At 43.2% G+C, this 22,224-nt stretch overlaps 1 protein-coding gene and 1 long non-coding RNA gene across 2 annotated transcripts in view; one reads left to right on the top strand and one right to left on the bottom strand.

Moving 5' to 3' along the window:
* CCDC80 (coiled-coil domain containing 80) overlaps positions 1-10,044 on the bottom strand; it is a 32,607-nt gene extending 22,563 nt beyond the window's left edge. The window contains exons 1-2 of the mRNA XM_059921163.1: positions 9,778-10,044; positions 7,463-9,363 (exon numbers count right to left, since the gene is read on the bottom strand). Coding sequence (XP_059777146.1) covers positions 7,463-9,352 — 1,890 coding nt within the window. The 5' untranslated portion in view covers positions 9,353-9,363; positions 9,778-10,044. The remainder of the gene's footprint in view (positions 1-7,462; positions 9,364-9,777) is intronic.
* A 188-nt stretch (positions 10,045-10,232) lies between these two features.
* LOC132364854 (uncharacterized) lies at positions 10,233-13,928 on the top strand. The gene is made up of 2 exons (XR_009502942.1): positions 10,233-10,562; positions 13,689-13,928. It is a non-coding gene; the product is annotated as an uncharacterized LOC132364854 (long non-coding RNA).
* The last annotated feature ends 8,296 nt before the right edge of the window (positions 13,929-22,224 follow it).

Here is a 22,224-nt window from a genome sequence, read left to right as displayed (position 1 = left end):
GCTGCACCACGCACGGCATGTGGGATCTTAGTTCGCCAACCAGGGATTAAACCTGTGCCCACTGCAGTGGAAGCACAGAGTCCTAACCACTGGACCACCAGGGAATTCCCATTTCTTCCTTTATTTTGATCTTCATTATCTTAATTGGCCGCTCAGACATTCATGAATTCAGTGGTTACCACTATTATTTCATGTCTCACGGGGTTGAGTTTCATCGACAGGCCTTGGGCACTATAGAAGATTCGACGGCTTAGAATTTTTATCAGGCAACCTTGCAGAGAATTTTTAGGACAGCCTTTTGGCCCAGTATTGTCACGGAATACAGTCATTGTCACACTGGGCCTGCATAGAGCTCGCGGTGGATGTCTGATGTTGGAGTCCTCGAACAGGATGGTTTTTACTCTTTCAGTTCAGCCTTCTCTCCAATTCAAAACTGGTATTTTTCACCTAGCCCCTGTGTCTCTCACACTCACTTTGAACCTCTGACTTTTTCTGGGGAAAGAGAAGATAGAGCAATAGAAAGAGATGCTTTAGTCACCAGCTATCTGGGAAAACATATATTTCATTATTTTGGATAAAATGAGGCTACTCTTATTTTTTAGGTCTCCTCTTGAACCCTCTCCCTAAGAATGCCTCAGTGTTGTAATCGAGCCCGAAATAAAAGCCCTTTGACTCTGGTGATGATTTTTGCTGCCTTTTCCCGAGCTTTCTCCAATTTTACCAGGTTCTTCCTGAGCAAAAACCAGAACTGTGTACCACAATCCATGAGTGTGTGGGCATGTGCTGTTCACCCTGGAAGTGGAAGGACGTGAAGTTTTATGCCGATGATGACCAGGTCTTTGTTGACCTCTCTAACCCCAGCAGCTCACTAGGCTGATGTCTGCAGTAAACACTGTCTACTCACCCATTAGCTCAAAGGCCAGGACTGAACTGGCAGCGAAAGCGTGGAGTCCTAACCACTGGACCACCATCTATACGGTTTCTTTCTTTCTTTTTTTTTTTTTTTTTTTTTGTCTGTGTTGGGTCTTTATTGCGGTGCGTGGGCTTCTCATTGCGGTGGCTTCTCCTGTTGTGGAGCACGGGCTCTAGGAGCACGGCCTCAGCAGTTGTGGCACACAAGCTCAGCAGCCATGGCTCACGGGCTCCAGAGCGCAGGCTCAGTAGTTGTGGCGCACGGGCTTAGTTGCTCCGCGGCACGTGGGATCCTCCCGGACCAGGGCTTGAACCCGTGTCCCCTGCATTGGCAGGTGGATTCTTAAACACCGTGCCACCAGGGAAGTCCCTATACAGTTTCTTTCATTTGACCAATTCAAATTTGTCAACCACTTTTCTACTTACCCATCTAACCTTATAAAATATTTCTTAAGTCTGTGGCTATTAGCTCGGCATATTGCAGAGGGAAAGTCACCATGTTGTTAACCTCTTTATCGAATACTTTATCAAAATGGTAATAAATCTGGTCCCAGCTCATCCTGCTGTTTATTTTGCTCCGTCAGAGACGTGTTTATTGCTGCCTGCAGGCTTTCCCTTCTAAGAATTCTCTGTGCTTGAGAAAATACTATCCCTCATGGAAATCAAAATGAGTTCAATAGCTTTTGAGTGGAACATTAACAAAGTTTTTCCAGAATGAAGTTTTGTTTTGTTTCGTTTTTCTCAGATTGTTATTTATCTTAAATAGACATGATTTCATTATTTTTGATTTTGTGTTTATATACCTCTTCAGATGGACAGGGCGAGTAGGAAATGCTTGTTTTAGAAAAATAATTTCCCAAGAGGAAAATAATAAAATTTCCCCTTATTTATTCATTGATTCCTACTTAGCCTTAAAAAAGATTTAAGGTGGCTATAAAAAGATATAGTGATGGTATTTTCACTTTGTTAGTTTTTTAATTAGCTACATGACATTTGAAAATAATTCTTTAGGTTTTCATGGTAGCCCATATCCAGGAGTTTTGTTTTTCGTTGGTGTGTTTTAGGTTTTTCTTTCTGGCTTTTTTTTTGTTCACAGATACACTATTTTAAAATAAATAAAATGAATGTTTAAGTGAGAACACAAAAGAGTAAAAAAACGAAGGTAAGATTTACTGGTAATGATTCTGCACTCCCTGTTCTAAAAGAAGGATAGGCCCATATTTAGAATATATGCCAGATGACTGATAATTACCTGCCTCTGTAACTTCAAATCCATACATAGACTCCATTCCATTCATGGACCCTTACAGTACATGGACAGACCATGATATGACAGGATTTTAAGAGTCCTCAAAGCCCCCTTTGGTCTTTTTCTCCCCCTTGTGCATAATTGAGAATTCAGAGAATATGTAATCAAATAGAACCTCATTCTCCCCTGCCTGGCAGCTTCTCCCATGTATCTCTGAATACAGTAGCCTTAGGCCCTGGATACCCAGTGGGAACTGTACTTAAATAAATAAAGGGCTCTGATGTTTACTTTCACCTCAGGTCCTTTGCCCAAGGAAGCCTTAACCCACCCGTGAGGTGACATTCATTTAGCATGACTCATTTCCTAGCTTCCAGCCCTCCACAACCTGGCCCCGGGCTTTCTCTAGCTAACTTTCCTCGTATTCCTCCCTTACGTGACCTCTTCACGCTGCAGCCAGACCGGCCTAAATTGTGAAATGAGAGGAATCTGTGCAGAGTGGCACAGAGGAAGGGTGATTGCAGTCAAAATTGGAAGGCCTGAATTTTAGCCCTAGTTCAACCCCTGGCTACTCTGTAACCTCAACAAGGCCACTTAACATTCTGAACCTTACTTTTCTCACCTTTACTATGGAACAACTTCCCTACGAACTCATAAAGCAGTGAGAATCAAGCATATATATTAGTATATATATTATATTAGTATATATATTATATATAATATATACACAGGCTGCGTGCACCAGAGCATCATAGATGTATGTTGCCTCTGAATAATTCACTCACATTCCTTCCTCTGCCTTCACCCATGTCACCCTTCTCACCCAGAAAGTCCTCCCCACCCTTCCACCTTATCAGAATCTGAGTCATTCTTCAAATGCAGCATCTTCCTTAAAGTGTCTTCTAGCCCACAATGCTTTCTCCTTTTAATTACTGTTCTTATTGTCTGCACGGCTCATCTGAAATTTATGTCTTTCCTTTTACCACTTTGTTTTATGTTTATGTCATATCTCCCCAACCAGAGGATCCGTTCTTCAAGGCACTTGAAGCCACAGCCCCACCACTGCCGTGCAGACAGTAGAAGCACAATTCTGGCCCACGTTCCTCAGGCTACACAGATCATTCCAGCCAGAGGAGTGGTTCCCTGGTTATGAAAGTCTAGGTGCAGCCCATGAACCGTTGGTAAAGACACTCTCCCTTACGTTCAATCTGCTCCTCGAGTTTGCAGCACAGAAAGTAAAAGAGGCTGATCATCTAAACGTATTTCAGCGACTCTTTCCCTTTGTGTTGACATCTACGTCCCATTCATTTTCTAGTGTGGCAGTACTTCGAACAGTGTTTAAAATGGTATCCAGTCCCCGCTTCCTAAAGAGAGCATTCTAGCACTTCTCAGTAAACATTATTGTCTAGCACTTGGCCTCTTTCCAGTTCAGTGGTGATAAATCAGGGCATGTAAAGTGAATTTAGAATTGTGTTGTTCTTTTTTATGTTTCTGTTCCCACTGGTGTGTTGGCACAAGCAGCCTCAGAGTATAATGAAGCCAGGTTGCATAAGTAAAGGGCACAAACAGGAATGTGAAGATGTCAGGGGGAAGATATTTTAAGTTTCAACTTATTCCAAATACTGTGCTAAGCTCAAAATACTAGGACAGGATTCTGACAAATAGCATCCCAGCTGGTAGACTGCCTTAGTAAACCGGAGCTTTATTTCCTTTTCTAAAATTAAACCAAGTAAGTAGATTGTTGTCCCAATATCCAAATTTCTGAGGTAAGGTTAAAAGTATTAACGTACTTGAATTACGGGAGATTCAGTCTCCAAAGAATGCTTAAACTTGAACTTGAATCTATGTACTGTGGCGTGATGAGCCCTCTTGCTCATTGACCAGTAGGTAGATCTCAGGGCACAACATGATGGCTTTTCAGCTACACTCCAGAGTCCAGTGTTTTAGTGATAAACAACGCATCTATATTCTCACTGTTGTCATCCCCAAACCAACACCAACCAGTCTGAGGGGTTAGATTAACTGGAATTCAATCTGTTGTTCTCCACTGACTGTGTGGAAAGCCGGTGAGTTGAGGTGCAAAGAACTAGCTGGGTATTAAAGACAGAAACTCTACATTGGTGCTCAACACAAAATGTTGACAATTGGTGTACCTCACCCTTTACATGAGTAATTCAAGGTTGAAAATGAATTTTAAAACATCCGTATTACTAACGAACAGGTTCATTTCTCAGTTTCCCCTTCTCTTTATGGCATATGCCCATGATAAGCTCACACCCATGGGAAGGCAGAACGGGGAAGTGGTTTGACCCTCAGTTTTAAAAATCAAACAGACCCCAGTTCTAATTCTGCCTTTGTCACGTATTAGCTATACACCTTGGGAAACTTCTCAACTTGTCTAAGGTTCTGTTGCCTCCTCTGTAAATGGAGTTGATTAGTCCTTCCTCATGGGACTGTTGTGAAAATTAATCCACAGTCTCAGCAAAGCACCTTGCAGGATGTGTCCCTTTCAATTGACAGGCTGAGAGGCAGAGGGTTTGGAAGCTTGACCTCTGGCCTAAGAATAGGACACCTGGCTCTACCTGCAGCTCCTTTGGAAGACCATTAGGATGCTGTTCACCTGACCATAACCTATACCATCTCTGCCAGTGTTTCTCTAAGTAGTTAAGTAGCAGTTATGTGATGTTTTCACATCTAAAGAATGCTATAAATAAATGCAAAGCAGTAGGTTAACTGTAGTTGGGCACCAAGTTACTGAGAATCTGGAAAGGTGAGCTAAAAGGCCAGCATAATTTCTTGGAATGCAAACCTCATTTCAGTTTGAGCACACGGGTTAGGCTGAGGCCAGTTGGAGGGCTATGTTGTCAGCTGTACTTTAACAGCTTGGAGGCTGCTGAGCCTTAATGAATATTAATTGAATCACTGAAACTTCCTGAATAACGTCAGCCATGCTTGACGGGAAAAATGAATGGAAAAAAGATAAATGGCACCAGCAAAACCTTTCACCCAGAGACCCTGGTCTCCTCTCTGTCTGGTGAAAAAGACACTTTTCTCTCCATCTTTTGACTTTATGTTGTGTTTATTTCATCAAGTCTTGTCTAATCCATTCTTATTTTAGACATCCTTACTCTTCAGGGAACACAGTTCCGATATGATCATCAGCTGAGCACACGTGGGACTGAAATGCCTCCTGTTGGTATTTTCTTTCTAATAACAATCCCGGTTCTCTGTCCAACCCCAAAGAGCAACCCTGCCATGAGCAAGCCCAGCTGGTTTCTGTTTTGCCTCACATGACATCAGCAGAACCTGTCGTTTGAGTTTCATTTGCTAGAAATTTATGATCAGGGATACTGTTAAAAGCAGAAAAGACCCAGCTGGGCTTTCAAATCCCTGACTAAGGGAGTGGAGAGAAAGAGAGAGAAATGAAAGGCATGACTAATATCAGGGATATAGTATGAAAACCCCTTTCTTCTGACTCACAAGCTAGGGGCAGTGGAAGTATTTGCCAGATGGGTGCACAATTACAATCCTGACATTTTACCCATGATTATTTCCCCCCTGGTTAAAACCTGACCATGAGGAACACTATGTCTGCCCTGCTGGCCAAATGGCCAGGGTTGGGTGATATGCTTTAGTAGGCTGGACAAAGTCCCAGGTACTCAGGAAGAGAGCAATAGCGCACACTACTAATGCTTTCCCATACCCCAAAGAGAACACTTTGCCCCCGGAGTTTCTGTACTAGGTAGAATTCTACTCTGAAATCAGTGATTCTTCTGGTTCTGACTGGAAACCTGTGTACTCTGGGAATAACCAAGCAGCTGTTAAACTACTCTAACAGTCAGCCTATCCTCTGCTAACCTAAGTTTATATAGTTACTTTAAGGCTCTGGTGAAAAACGAGGTAACAACATACAAAAAATATATAAAAAGACACACACATCACACACACACACATCACACACACACACATGAACCTGTAGAATCAACCAAAACTTAGGCTTTGTTCTAATGCATAGATACACACACTATGGATGAAATAGCTAAGAGAATCTGGGGATATGCCCCACCCATGATAAATATCACAAGGGACTCTGCTCTGAATAACATTTCAAATGCACATTTAACTTTTTGAAACCACTAAAGATACATGGACACCAGAGTCACTTTGCTCAGACCATTAATCCAAATTTAGTTGGAAAAACTAAAAGACCCTCTAAAAGATGCCATCTCTTTCGGTGGCAGGAATGCAGGGCATGGAGTCACCTTGTGTCTTCAGCAGGATAGATGCTGTCCTCAATGGCATGGGACAGCTCCCTTCCACCCAGCTAGCTGAGAGAATTATTCCTGACTCAGGTTACCCAACATCAACTTGCTGATCTTTTTCTCTGAATTAACTGCATTATGCCCTTTTCCTCCTAGACAGCCTGGAGTAAAATGTAGCATTAAGAAGCTAGGGGCAAAATCTTGGAAGGGCACTAAAATAGGGGCAAGGAGACACTGAGAGAAGAGGAGCCGTTCTCTACACTGATGAGAATTGTCTGTACGTTTAAGATGGTGCTTATTCCTGTCCAAAGCCCTCTTGGGTCTGACTAGGTTCTGGTATCATTCTTTGGACGGTGGCAAAGCAGTGGGGGAGGCAGCCTTTAGGGGAGAAGATTTTAGCCAGCTGGTTCTAAAAGTATATTCGTGAGGGCAGACCAACAAGGACCCTTCCCCACTCCCGTCATACCCACTCCCCACCCAGGCTGCCCTACTTTCCCCTTTGAGTCTTCCAATTGCTGATATATACCTAATTAGGGGGGAAAGGAGGACACCTGCCATTTACCCATACACATGCTTCTAGTTTTTAAGCTCATGCAGAGAGAAACGCTTTTCCTAAATTGTGACCACAGCCAGTGCATTCCACTTTAGGTAGTCTTTTATTCTTCGCACTTGGCAAAAGGGAGCGGTACCCTCCTGTGTATCTTTCCACTGTCCTGTGGAAGAGAGCAGTAAAGTGGGGATGGGTCTGATGGGTTTGGAAGAAGCTGAGTACAGGTGCTTCCCTGGGCTCATGGCTAAGATCCCCCAGTCACTGATTCTGTACTTAGGGCTGTGGGTCTGTGTGGATAGAGGTTCATAGAATATATTAACCAAAAGGAACCACTGGCCTGGCTGGCTTTCCTTGACAAACCTCATGATCTTCCTGACATAGCACCTGTTCAGCCACAGGCTGCCATCCAACAATGTGATTTTAGAAAACTAACACACCAAGCCCTAACACTGCCTCGGCCCCCAGAACAATGCCAAGGAGAAGATTACTTACAAGGAGCCTTCGTTTGCCTTCCAAGGGCCCCAGCAGGTCGGTCACCGACTTCCTGGGACTCTGAGTGAAGTGTTTTGTGGGTTTCAGGTGCCCGTCCTGCTCCGTTCTCCCCGCCTTCTTCTTCTTGTTCTTCTCTTTCTCCTGCCTGCTCTTTTTCTCAGCCTTGTCCTTCTTCACTTGCTTTTCACTCTTGAGTAACTTGTCTGCTTTCTCACTCTTCACCCTCTTTTTCTTCTCCTTCTCGGGTTTCTCAAGCTTTTCGTGCTTTTTAGACTCCTTCGCTTTTTTGGGGGCAACATTCCCCACCTGCAGCTCCTCCTCCAGCTGAGAGGCGGTCGGCCGGCTGAGGTCATACTTGCCCTCGTACTCATTGCTAAGGATTTTGTCCCGGGCTTTCTTTTGGGGAGGTTTCCCCTTCGCTGGCTTGTGAGCACCCGGCCCCACATTTGGGTCCCGGGGCCCGTGCTCCCACCTGTCCGTGCGGTTGTCCTGGAAACGGCCGGCGCCAGCCCTGGTGCGGGGCTCGGAGACGGTGGTGGGAGGGGCAGCCGTGAAGCGCTCGAAGCTGGTGGCCTTGCTGGGCCTCCGGGCGGTCTGCGGCCTCTCCCTGGGCTGCTCCTTCCTGGGTGGAGGGTAGAGGTTCTTGGAGGCCACGGACCCCCTGGCAGTGGCCACCTCGGCTGTTGCGGAGGCCCTGTGAGGCTCCGAGGAAGGGTGCACCCGGGGGGTCCAGGGCCTCTGGGTGATCGGAAAGCCCGTGGGGGTTGTAGGTCTTGCAGTTACCGTCACCACCCGAGAGGTGGCCCGAGTCACTGCTGTGGCTGCAGCAGGAGGCAGGGTGGTGGCCCGTGGGGTTGTGGGCGGTGGAGGAGGGGCCCCCGCAGCCGTGGCCGGTTTTCTCATCACCTTCAGCCGACTCTCTCTGGTTGGCAGCACTTGTGCTCTCCTCTGCTCCCCTTTCCTCTTCTCACTGCTCAGGCCTGGCCTTCCTGCCTCTCCACCATCGTTCCCCTCCTCCACCACCTGGCCCTCTACCCCGGAGGCCTTACATTTTTGCACAAAACCCTTCTGCCTGATCTTCTCTATCCTGCGGATGGGGCCCTGGTCGATGATCTCATACATGGCCTCCAGCCTGACCGGATAAGGGTAGCGCTCCTCCACCTGCAGCGTCTTCTTCAACAGCACCATGCCAAACTTGCCCTTCTCCAGCTTCAAGAAGCTCATGAGCTTTGGGATGAGGCTGGGGTCCAGGGGCTGCTCCAGGACCCGGCCCTCAGCGGTGATCCTCCGCACCTTGCCTCCTTCCTCGCCTGCCTGGTGGAAAAGCACGATCTGCTGGATGTGCCTTTCCGCCAGCTCACAATACACGTCGTCCTTCAGCAAGCTCATCATGAGCCGGTAGTAGCCTTCCGAGGCGTGGGGGGCCGAGATGACCCACACCCTATTCTTCCCTGCAAAGCCGGCAAGGATGTTGGGAGAGCTGGAGCCAGACGGGAAGCGCAACATTCTTGACCGAGCTGAAGACCCCTCGTCTCGGACCATCTCACGGGGAGAGCTCCGGGCTGCCGGTCTCCGCTCAGTTCTCACTGGGGCGCCGTGGATACCCAGGGAGGCTGACGGTGCCGTGGCATGAGCCACTCTCAACACCGGTACGCTCCTCCTTCTTTGGAGAGGCTGGCGGTTTGCTTCTTCCGGAGTGGTTCTTTCAATTCCCTGAGACCTCCCCGTGTGCCTCAGTAACCGAGCTGGCCTTCTGTTGACGGGGGAAACCGGAGGCGCTTTCTGCCCTCCGTGGCTCCCTCTATTCATGGCATGCGCGTGGGGTTCTGATCCGCACACCAGCCACAGTGCCAGCAGCATGGTAAAACTGGGTCCCATTCTCCATGTCATTGTGCAATCCACTTTGGGGAGGCAGCAGGGTCAAAAGACGGAAAGTGGAGGGCAGAGTAAAAAAAGAAAGAAAGAAAATCATTTAATTGCAAACAGAGCTGGGCATTATCTCTTTCTCTATCTTGGCCAAGGGGAGGGGAAGGGGTGGTTAGAGAAGAAGAAGAAGGAGGGAGGTCAGGGAACGGAAAGTCGGATGAGATCCTGTTGCATTTAAGTCCCTGTAATTTGTCAGTGCTTAGCAGAGACAGTTATATTAAGCAGGAAACCCATTCAGCATGCTTGCACTGTTTCAACTGACTGTCTGATGCTCCAGAGAAAACGCACACTGAGCATATTAATTATGACAACATTCCCATTTCATTTCTTCAAATAAGCGACAAAGAAACAAACAAACACAGCAAAGACAGGCAGGATTACACACTTACATGGTGGCTCATGGAGATGGAATGCAGAGGCTTTAAAAAGCAATCTGAAGTGTGCTCCCAGGACAGTTCCTAGATGAAATACTTTTCCTCCCAACTCTCTTTCTCCTTTGCGAGGCTGTCCGATACAAAGGGGTGTACTGCAGCTCCAGCTCCCAAAGCCACACGCAGACCACCGCCTGTCTGGACCTGAGGGCTGAGCTTTCTTCTTTTCTTTCTGGCTGTGCCTTTTTACCTTCTTGACAAGTAGAATGAGGTGAAAGGAGCTGTCCTTTTAAGTCTTTGCACCTCCATTTGTCTGCAGCTTCTTTCTGCTCAGGCTTGTGTGTCTGTGTGTGCCAATGCCCCCGGCCGACAGTACTGGACGCCCCTTAAAGTGGAGCCCCAGCTATTTCTGAATCTCGCTCTTTCTCGTTTTCGAGTTCCAGGATCCTTCTTATCACCCTTTCCCCCACAGTCTGGCTTAGTCCCTTTGTTTCCGAGCGTAAGAGCACTGGGATTAATATAGTTTCCAGGCTGAGGGAAAACACAGGAATGTGATGTTGAAAAAGGACTTTTTTCTTTTCCTTACGCTTCTCTCCTCCCTTTATTTCTTCCCACCTTTTTCTCTCCTCTTTTCCTTCTCCTTTTTCTTCTTCCTCTTGCCTGGATTCAGTCCCAGCAATGCCAGGACAACCTCAGTTTTGATCCAAACCAAACTCAAACAACAGCAGCCACTGGAAATCAAGGAAACTTCACTAAGAATTTAACAGATCAGCAAAACACCGCCTCCTTCCCATTTCAGCATGGTGAGCCTGAGCCTGGACTGGGGGACAGAGAGGGGCTGTACTTTGGGGTCGGGTGGCGGGGCGGTGGTGGGGGGAGTTTTGAAACACTGCACATCATCATAAATCACTTTAAAACAGGATGGCTGAGGACTTAACCCCTTCCCCACTGAGTCATCAGGGCACTATCCCTTCCTGTCTGTACACAGACTGCACTTGGGAAAGCGAAAATTCTCAGATTTCTACATCTGACTGCTTGGTTTTCCTAGAGACAGATATTCATTTGCATCAGGATGATTGTCTGTACATACACAGACAGTATGTATGTTTATAGTTCCATGCGTGTATTTTTATCTCTTTCTCCCTGCTTCACGCATTTTGTTTGAGGTTGGAAAAGCCCATGGAAAACATGGCTGGGTTGTTTTTATTTTATGCTAACTGGGGATCAGATTACTATGTTCTTGTTCCTAGTTTCTCCTTGGCATGAAAGGAAGCTGGTAAAAGGTTAGAAATGCAGGCAATGGCTGCTGTTCCCCTGAGATTGTGGGCAGCTATTACACAGGGAAAGGCCATTGTGACCTCCAATTCTGGACTCTGGCTAGAGATGGTAGGCTAAGAGCTTCCTCAGAGGGCACGAGTGTATGTGCATGAGTGTGTGTGTGTGTGTACGTGTGTTGCACTGTCTTGCTCTCTGGAGGCTTCAGGTGTCCAGAGGGCTTTAGGCAATCCTTTGAAATAGCCATATCGGGTTTCCAAAGGAGATACTGAGGCAGCTGTGTGCATCCACCGCCTGGATCCGCCATGAGGATTCAGCTTTCAGTGGGGAGGGAAGACGCCTTGGGTTATACAGATACTTCTTCCAGCCTCTTCAAGTGCATTCAGTCAGCATCAACTGCCACGGACAGTGGTGAGCCAGGGTTTTCAGGAGGTTCCTTGAAAGCTAGGCCATGTTAATGGCTACCCTCTCTGAATAAAACCTGGTCCCTGGTTGCTCCCTTTGATCAGCCCCATCTCCGACTGGTCATTGACTTTTCCTTCACATAAGCTCCCAGCACCGAATTGAAGATCTGTAGAGGGCTGAGTGTCAGGCTCTCAGTCCACAGCGTGAAGACCAAGGGGTGCCAAGAAGGAAGGCCCTCCTGTGGAGCCTTCTCAGATACTTGTGAGTCCAGAACAAAGGTGGGCTTCAGGCAGAGACCTTCTGTCTGTCTCCTGGAGGCAGAGATTTCCCCTTTCATGGGATTCACCTGTTAAGTTGATCAAATGCCTTGTGCTGAGTTGGACAGTCCTAGATGTGATTTCCTTTCTCATACCATAATGTGTTCCACACAATCCCTTACTAGGTCTCCCCGCTTCTTTCTTTTCTCCTCCTTTTGTCTTCTCCCTGCTGATAACAACTCCTATCCATTGAGCATTTTCACATGAGGCTCTGGTCTTGGCACTTTCATATATTCTTTTATCTAACCCTTACAGCCTCCCTAACAGATAGGTGGGATCATCCCCATTTTACGGATGGGCAACCTAAGACTGAGTGAGTTTAAGTAACTGCCTACTGTCACACAAATGCTAAAAAGAGGTGGCCCTGAAATTTGAACCCAGTTGTAGAACTGTCTACAAAGCATTATGTTATCCTGCCTCTCCCTTTCCCTTTCTTCCCATGCCCTCTCTTTTTTCTCTTCCTTCAATTTCTTTTTGTGTTCCCCATATTCATAGAAGAGTCTCATTTATTTGCTCAGTCAGAGCACTTAACACTTTTAGAGTCCTACTTTCTGGAATAATTGTGTAGCAGTACTTTTTGCCTTTCTTAATAGATCCTTAAATTCTTTTATCCTTTTTCTTGATTGTCCCATGGCTTCCACCAACCTCCCAACGAAGTGCACAACAGTTGTCACCTATGCACTGGTAAAGTTGAAATAAAGCCACTTTAGCGACCTGGATTTGACCCTGAGGGGAAGCCAGCCCAACCCTGAGCTGGGTCTTCTGGGGTACTTAGGCTTTCTTCCCTTCTGTGAGCTTCAGCCACTAGATGGCGCGCTAAACACATACGCGGGAGAGGACCTAATACCTCCACCTCAGTGTCTCCCCAAAGCTCCCACACGCCCCGCAGACACACTGGCAGCCTGCGACTTCTCGTGCCTGCTCAGGATTTTTCAACCTCAACACCCAAAGCCTTCCCTGGGACCTCAGAGAAGCCTCCCAGGGAAGTCCAGGGAGCACATGTCTGATAAGGGCCTAGGAAGCAAGTTAGCATGCATCCCTTTCTGAAAAAGCCCCTAATGATGTAGGATTTGCAATGACTCTCAATTTCTAGTCCCTGATTTAAGAGCCCTGTTTTTAAACGTCTCCCACCTAGATCTTTCCCTTTTTTCTGTAACCTAAGAAAGAAACATTAACTAATTGCAGAGAAGAGAGAGAAAGAAAGGAGAGAGATTTTAGAGAGGGGGGGGGGATTGATGATGAGTGAGAGAAAGGTAAAAAGAATAAAATTCAAAACTAGATTTTAGAAATGCTAATTCAGGGATTCACTGACAAGACACTGCCTTGACATTGGTCACATAGTAATTTGGAGGGAGGGAAGGAAAGAATGTGCAAAACAGATTTGCTTTAGAGACACTGGGATGGGGGTGATTATTTGATGAAAATGAGAGTAAATGTAAGGAGACATCCAGAAGCTGGTGTGCTAACTGATCAGAACCATGCTGACCTAAGGCTGCAGCGACCTGAGACCAAGACTCAGGAAAATATCCTGTCCCAGGCACCCTAGAGGAACTATGGGTTCTGTCATAGTTGGTCCCCTACACAGAGTAACCCTCGGTGGATCTTACCAACTCGATTCAAAACATTGTTCTATTGCCCGAAAATATCATTTGCTTAAGAGGAAACCAGAAAAAAATTAAAGAGGAAAAAAGTGCAAACTCTTCAGTGTGGTCTTGAAGGGAAACCACCTCTCCCACTCTGTGATAACCTGTACCCCCAGCAGGAAGAATAGCAGAGCCATTTTTTCACATCTTTGTAGCAGAGACACAAACAGTGTTCACATCGGGGATAATGCTACGTGGTTTTCCTTTCCATCTGCAGACTGTAATCAGTGTTCAGTCTTCAGCCACATTTATGTCATTCAGAATGAAAATGAACTCTTCTCTTTCTCAGCATTCACAGTGTAGGACAAACTGAAGAAATGAACAGCAAAGTCAAGGGGAAAGCCCACAGTGACCATGAACTCAGGATTCTGCTGCTGCGGCTACCCAGAGAAATGCTGAGAAAGGGTAATCCCCAAAAAGAAACACTCTGAAATTGTCTCTGAAATGTCAACAAGCTCACAGGTTTAATCTGAAGTTGAGGTATGTGTATACGTTTTTAAAAAAATAAATAAAAATAAAAGTTACCTGATACATAGTGGCCAAAACTATTGGGAAGAACAGTTTTAATATGCTTTTTTTATTCGTTTAGTTTTGATTACTTCAGAGGTTTTTTTGGGTGGGAGGGACCTTGAAGGCATTTTTTTCCAGATGGAAAGCTGTTTAATTAAGAAAATGTTGAAGTCCTAATTAGAGCAAATTGAAGTTTTTTGCCATAGCAGAGATTAAGGAACTATGTGAATGACTTAACGGCTCATTTTAAATCTTTAACGTTTAAATTTTAAGTCTTTAACCCCTCAATTTGCTGCTTGAAGGGTTAGTTGTGAATTGGGAGGGGTTGACCTGTACTGGGTTCAAAGTCAGCTATTAGCCATTTAATGCATACAAAAGTTTATATCAATCAGGTTTCAAGGGGAAAATTCTGAATATGTTGCTCTCCGTGCCCTTAGGTATAACCAAGTAGAGAGCAATGATCCAATTTCTTTCTCCCAAATGTTTGCAAGAGTGCAGACTTCATACCAGGAATGGTAGAGAATGAGGCAGTCTCTTCCCCTCAGAAGCTCACAGCCCACTGGAGAAGATAACAAATATTAGTCAATTATACTCTCTGCAGCAGTACTGACAACTTTCTCTTCATGTAAAAATTCAGTGCATGACTATGGCTCCACTCCTGTTGGAGATTTTGCCTCTTTGATTCCTGGAGCAGGCTTTACCGTGAAGGAGGCTTCCCATGGCAGCTCCTGAGTGGCACCTGGAAAACTTGCTTGGTATATTCCATTGGCTCTAAAGTCCACTAGGGTCCACAAGAGTCCAAGATACTCTGCCTGGCAGGATGTGCTAGATTGCCTGACAGGCCTTTCATCCTCATTTTCCCAGTTCCCATCTTGGCTCTGTATCCTGCATTTGTCCTGCTAGGATTACCCTCTCTTTGACTTGTTTCTCTGTATTGACCCCGCACTTCAGGTTTTGATCACATCACTCAGGACATCATCTTATTTACATGAGGAGGGGTTAGCCATAAGGATGGTAATTCATTCATTCAACAAATATTTATTCAATGCCAGGCATTGTTCTAGTCACTAGGGATATAACAATGAACACTCCCTGATCTCATGGAGCTTCTGTGCCAGTAATAGGAAACAGACTATAAGAATATGAACAAATAAATAGACCTAGACCTAGACATGTGCTTGGAAGAGATTTTTAAAAGGGAAGGGAGTATAGGGTGATGAAAGGAAGGAGGCCATATTAGATAAGGGTCAAGGATAATGATTCTAAGTGAAGCTAGGGAAGAAAGTCACTCAAGTATCGGGGGAGGGAAGGAACAGTCTAAGTAAGAGGGAGCAGCAAGCACACAGGCATTGAAGCAGGGACTGTGTCACAAATGTGTCTCAGAGGAGCGATGTTGAAAGACTTTAAGTGAGGATGTGTCAGAACCTGATACATGGTGAGGGCTTTTTTTTTCCATTTAAAAAATTTATTTTTTATTTATTTATTAGAAGTATAATTGATTAACAACTGTCATGTTAGTTTCAGGTGTACAGCACAGCGATTCAGATTCTTTTTCAGATTCTTTTCCCTTATAGGTTATTACAAAATATTGAGTAGAGTTTCCAAAAACCTGATACATGGTTTGAAATGGGTGCTACACGGAGAACGGAGTATGGGGGCAAGAATGGCAGCAGGAAGACCAGTGAGGAAGCTATTGTACTAGTATAAGGGAAAGGTCGGGGGGTAGATTGAATTGGGGTGCCAGGGGCCGTGGAGGTGCAGAAAAGTCAGCCTCTTTGATATATGTTTTGGAGATAGAGCCAACAAGCGTAGTTTGGGGCAGAAACAATCAAAAAAATTTTTTTGAATTCCCATTTAACACTCTGGTACAAAGGTTGAGTAGGCTGTTGGTACATGAGTCTAAACTTCAAAGAGGACTGAACAGGGATTATACATTTGGAAGGTTATTTAAAGTATGAGGCTGGGAGAAATCACTTAAGGAGCAAGTATAGGTGGAGATGAAGAGCTCTGTGGCCTGGCATACAATATTCAGAAGATGAGAAGAGGATAAGGGACAGGGAAGAGGGGCAGCTCGTGGTGGGAGAAAGGCAGGAGCTCATGGTGGTTTATTCTCACTCACAATTTGAACCATACGTTACCTCTGGCCCTTTCTCCACAAGTCCTTCCTACATGTGTCCGCCTTCAGTTCATTCTGCAATGTGCAGGCCCTGTAATTATCTCTTCCACGGGGTTTTTCCAGAAACTCCAATATGAGTCACTTTCCTTTCTCTGAGAAGGTATTCTGTACAGCATCACTCTTCTGATCTTTTTTGTACTTCACATATGGGTTCTTTCCTTCCAAGCAGATCTTTAAGCTCCTGAGAACATGGAATAACCTTACATTTATTTTGCATCCTTCACAGCGCCCTGCATATAGTTAAGGCACAAAAATTTACAGTTAAAAGGAGCAATGGCAAAACCCCAGAACACAACCCAAATACAACATATCACTTTAAAGAAGGAAAGAAAAGAAAAAAAAAACTACAGTTAAGGAACCAGAGGGTCTCTTTATCTCTATTTATTAAATAATAATAGTAGAAACAAAAGACATAGCACTATAAACCATCAAAATTAAACCTTATACTTGCATTGAATTATGGAATTATGACATTGAGGCAAAACATTTTATGTAAAGTAATATAAATCTTCATTTTATTCATTCATTTATTCAAAAACTATTTATAGAGCACCTTTTATGTGTTGGACATTATTCCAGTGTTGGGAATACAGCAACAGACAAAAATTGCTCCTTTCATGGAATTCACATTCTGTTAGTGAGAGATAAGCACTCTAAAGAAAAACAATGAAGGGAAAAGTAATAGTGAATGAAGAAAGGTACCATTTAAGATGGGGTGATCAGACATGATCGGGGCTAGCCTCATCAAAGTGGTTATATGCTGCATGTCAAGGAATCTTTGGCATATCTTCAACTTTGTCAACTCTTCAATCTTTGATTTTGGAGTTGAGTATTAGTCATAGTCTGAAGGAGCTAAGTCTATTGAATGAGGTAGGTGATCAAACTGTATAATTCTGGTTGGGGTCAAAATAATAAATGACTATAAAGTAATAAGTTTCCTGCATGGTTCATTAACTGGATTTGGAGGAAAAAGCTCTGAGTGTCTGACATAGATTAAGTACTTACGTGTTTCAATGAATGAATAATTGGACCATCACTATCTACAGTCTCCTAAGATGACTGCTTTGAAGTCAACGATATTAATTTGAACTCTGCTGTTTAAAAAAAAAAAAAAAAGCCACATTCATTTGTAATCACATCTCAAAAATCTCTGTTAAAAAATGATATTGTTCTAACTTAAATGCTTTTAACCAAAGTCTGTTGCAAAAACTCCAGAATGAAGGTCAAATACAATGTGGTCTTCAAAGCAAGTTTAAAAGTTCAAAGTCGAATTTGTTCTGAATATGTTAACAGGTAACATTCCAAAGTTTCAAATAATATTTTTATTTACAAGTTAAGTATGGGAAATAAAAACATGTGGTCCCTTTACAAATAATTTGTGATGGTGGATTTTGGCAGAAACCTTGGCATTAACTATTGAGAAAACTCAGTCAGTACAAATAAATGTTAGTAACTGCATCAAAATGAGAGGAACAGCTTAGATTGAAAAAAAATTCCTGATTAGAGAACAGTTTCCATGTTTGGAGATTTCGCTCATTCATTGGATAGGATTTGTTTTGCCTCTGAAAAAGCAGCACAAAATTTGCAGCCAAACAAACCTTAGACTGGGATCCCAGTTTCACTGTTTACTAGTTGTGTGACGTGGGCAAAGTGTCAACCTCCCTGAACTTCAGTTTCTTCATCTATAAAAATGTGAAAGGTTATTTTTTATATAAATAATAGGATTCAATTTTTTTTCTAAAGATGATGTTATTACACTGTTTCATGGTTCAAATAACAACAAATTTGCGGCTAACTGCTGTAAATGACAGGAAATTTGTCAGCTCACACAAATAAAACATCCTGAAGTGTGGCAAGCTTTTGGGTTGATTTGCTTCAAAAGTTCTCAGTCTTGTTTGTTTATTGTGGTAAAATATACACAACTCTTACCATTTCAATTATTTTTAACTGTAGAGTTCAGTGGCATTAAGTACACGCACATTGTTGTGCAACCATCACCACTGTCCATCTCCATAACTTTTTCATCTTCCCAAATTGAAATTCTGTGCCTATTAAACAATAAGTGCTTGTTCCCCCCTTTCCTCAGTCCCAGGTAACCACTATTCTACTTTCTGTCTCTATGACTGAGAATGGCTATTTTTAATGTATGAAATGTGCCTAATACTCAGCTTAATGGTGGGGGAAATGGTATCCACACAAGAGCAGTCATAAATTCAGACTTCTAGCCTAAGGCAAAAGGCAAATGAAGCAACATGGGAAGGAGCTAAAGGATCAGACAGAGGTGCTAAGCATCAGACACAAAGAGGAATGACTAAGCATTGGAAGGAGACTCACCTATTATGTATTTTGTGCCAATCTGTCATGAAATCAGAAGCCAGAGCAGTGTTTACACTTTGTGTAACTCTCACTTCTAAGGCTGTAATAGTCTTCCAACTGGTCTTCTGGCCACCAGACTCATCCTTTCCAATCCATCCTCCAAATGATTGTCACTATAATTTTCTTCAAACATCAACGTTTCATTCCTGCTGCAAATTCCTCAACAGTGAGCAGAGAACTTCAGAGAGAAAGCTCAAGGCTCCCCTGGCCTAGAAGTGACATGGGAAAGTAGGCACTGATGCTGGCAGTAACGATGGAAAACTGGTGGTGGTGTGAAGTTGGATCAAGTTGAAAGGAGGAATGAGCCTTTATGCCTGCAATGTAATACCCGAGTGGAGCTTGGCACCCTGAGATTTCCTCCTGCAAAGAAGGTTTTGAACTTTAACCAACAGATGAATATGGTGTAGAAGATGCCTTGAGGAGCAAGAGAAATGCATGGCCTCAAGGCCATGGTCTTCAGGAAAAAACCACTTGCTACTTTGAGTGTGAGTGGTACAGAATTTACTGGAACTATGAAACCCCTTAGAGACACATCTCACAGGGTAAATTGAATAGAGAACACCACCATATATGAAGGGAAAGCAGAGCCCCAGAGCCTCTGTTTCCAATTAAAGAGCAGCTCAACTGCATGATTTGGAAATTGAAGAGCACTGATTCCATTAATTATGGGTCTTAACGACTTGGCTATAAGAAAGTTTGCCTGAGTGTAAACCTGGAATAAGATGGAAATAATTTATTTTCACCATGGTAGACCTCAATTAACCTAGTTATATTTAAAACTTCGAAAAAGGCAGGAAAAAGACTGTGATTTTAATTTTATTTTTATAAACAAAATAATTTATGTTATTTTTAAAATATTGTGACTATTTTTTTAATTTATTTTTTTGACTTTTATTTTTAATTTAATGTCTCAAAATAGATGGACATTATAACATGACATATGTACACTATTCATGGTGAGCTAGTCTGTCTAAATTATCAAGATTTCTGTATAAGTGATTATAAATAGAAATATAGCATCAAACAATATTTTAAACCCAGATGTTATTTTTAAAAGGTGTTTTTTGAAAAACAAATATTTTATTATGTGTAAATGAGTAATATTCACCCAGTTTATTGAAGTGACACAAGTACTTAGCGAGAGATTTGAAACTATCTGTTTCACAGATATTCAGAGCATGACAATCTGACTGATGCTTAAAAGAACCAATTTCTTTCCTGTGTTTTCAACTGCAGTAGAGCCAGTTAAATGTTCATCCAACTTTTCAAACTCAATTTATCTCAGTGGAAAAAATAACCCAGTTGATTTTTTGTTCCTCCCTTTCCCCACTGTGTTTTTCCAGCATCCTGATAGCTGTACTTTCATATGCCCAAATACTAGATAACATTTCGGCTTGCTAGAAGGAAAATGTTATAAATATCAGAGCTGTTCAGAGATGAAGAGAGATGTATGCAGAAGCAGTAAGCTCCCTGTTGGAGGTGTTAAAATAGGGGTTCCTTAGCAGAGAATTTAAGTATTAGGTGAGTGGCTAACTCAGGTGAAAGTTTAGCCTTAAAGACTGTAGGAGGCTACAGTTACTATGATTACTATGTATGAACTGATGAATTTCCCTGACTTCTTTCTGAGAAAAATTTACTTGAAATGTTTGTTATCAGAGTTTGCCTCTAGAGGCACAAGGTAGAGAAGCAAGTGTCATCATAACACAGAAATATTTACTAGTGCACTGTTCACTTACAAAGTTAGTTCCCAAACATTTTTCTCCATATAACAACTTTGCCCATCAATTGGCACCTTTATCTAATAAGAAGTGATAAAGAACTGCTGAAATTACATGCAGAGATATTAACAAATAGATCTGGCAGAAGAGAAAATCAACAAGAATGGAAAAAAAAATGGTACCTCAAGGGAAAATTATTTGGATATCAACAGATTAAAATAAGTCTTTTAGAATATCAATAAAGCCATTGAAAAGCTATTGAATAAGCTTAAAAATGTGATCCTCATGGGGACCGTGCTGTAAAAGTCCAACTGTGAAGTGATGGGTACTAGGTCACGTTATGCAGTTTTGTTGGGAAAATCTTACTCTCCCCCAAATCAACAGGTGAGTCACTCTTTCATCATCCTAAGAATTCAGTGCATGGAGTTCCCTGGTGGCCTAGTGGTTAGGATTCTGGGCTTTCACTGCCATGGCCGGGTTCCAACCCTGGTTGGGGAACTGAGATCCTGCAAGCTGCGTAGCGCAGCCAAAAAGAAAAGAAATGTAGTGCACATTTGCAATTACAACTCAGTTTGTTAAATCTGAAATAAACTTCATATTTTCCTTTCAGATTTCAAGATAAGGTTGCAAACAAACTTTAAATTATTTGCTATGACATTTAGTACCTGTTGAGATGGATTAATTCTAATGACCTTTTTTCAGGGTTAAATTTTTGTTGAGTAACATGGACCTCTTGCACTTTCACAAAGAGCTCCTCCAAATAATATGAAAACAAACATGTACAATGAGATACATTGTACGAATAATTTTTAAGAAATTATTTAAACTTTCCTACCGCACACAAATCTACAGCAGAAATAGCTGATATATGTCAACCTCAAAAGGAAAAATCTAAGCCTGTTAAAAAAAAAAAAATCTAATCTGAAGCTTTTTTGGAAATCTAAGATAATTCCATTAATAAGTTATACCAAAAACAGTTTGTGCAAGGCAGGAAGCATCCCCTGGGATGTCTGTCCTCGAATGCAAGGACTATGGCTCATATTTTTAGGTGATTCAGCATACCTACAGTCAGGTATTTCTCCTGGACTAGGTCTGTCCCCCCTCTGCCTGTGATCTCTGCTCCATGAACCCTGCCTTGGTCTCTTGACCTACCTCTAGGGTTTCGGGGTCCAGCACATCAGTCTGAGTACCTACTAGAGTCAATTTCTACTCCCACAACCCTCACAGGTATGTTGACCTAAATAAAGAGGTAAACTGAGGCAAACTCATGAGTTTACTCGGGAAGAGCAGAGGAATTGCAATTTGGGACAAGCAAATTACAGCAAGCTACAGGTGAGTCAGCTGAGGGTTTGTAACACGTTGCATTTGTAGGCAGGGGATGTAGAGGGGAGAGTTCAGTTAGAGTCAGTTAAAATCAAAAACAAATGAAGACCAGCCTTGAAAACTTCCTGAGCAGACAAAGTCAGTCTAGTCACACAAACAAAGCTTGATCCAGCCCACTTTGTGAGACTGACACGACCTGGGTCATCTCTCGTTCGTGCCTTTGGCAAAACTTCTCACGGTTGATGTGAGACAACCTCTGATCAACCCCCATCATCTGAGAGAATTCTCACACTATCAGTTTTCTGTAAATCAGGCGTTTATAGGAAATTATTCTCTTAGTCCATAAGTTTTGTCTTCCTGAGGGCATGTGTGTGAGATTCTCTTTATATCCTCCAGTTTCAAGTTAAATTCTTCCACAGGTATTACCTAGGGTTCTTAAAGTAAATCTATCTCTACCCCAAGGCTCCATCTTAACAGTAAATTATCAGGAAAGACTGCTTTGGGCAGGCACAACTTCTAGTTTACCAGAAACCAATTTGGTTCTTCCCTAGTTACAGAGTAACGCCCCAGGAGAGAGTTGGGAGGTCAGGAAATCCTGGTACTGAGGTGGACATTTAGATCTTCTCATAATTGAGCTAGGAAGACTTTGGAGGAAGAGTCAGAAAAGACAGAGCCTCAAATGCAGACAAGAGCCCAAAGATCAGCCCAAACAGCCTTTCAAG

The sequence above is a fragment of the Balaenoptera ricei genome, chromosome 4, assembly GCF_028023285.1.
Source record: "Balaenoptera ricei isolate mBalRic1 chromosome 4, mBalRic1.hap2, whole genome shotgun sequence".
In the NCBI taxonomy this organism is placed as follows: Eukaryota; Metazoa; Chordata; class Mammalia; order Artiodactyla; family Balaenopteridae; genus Balaenoptera; species Balaenoptera ricei.
The sequence above is the reverse complement of the archived record's forward strand: the minus strand, read 5'-3'. Positions and strand labels throughout refer to the sequence as shown.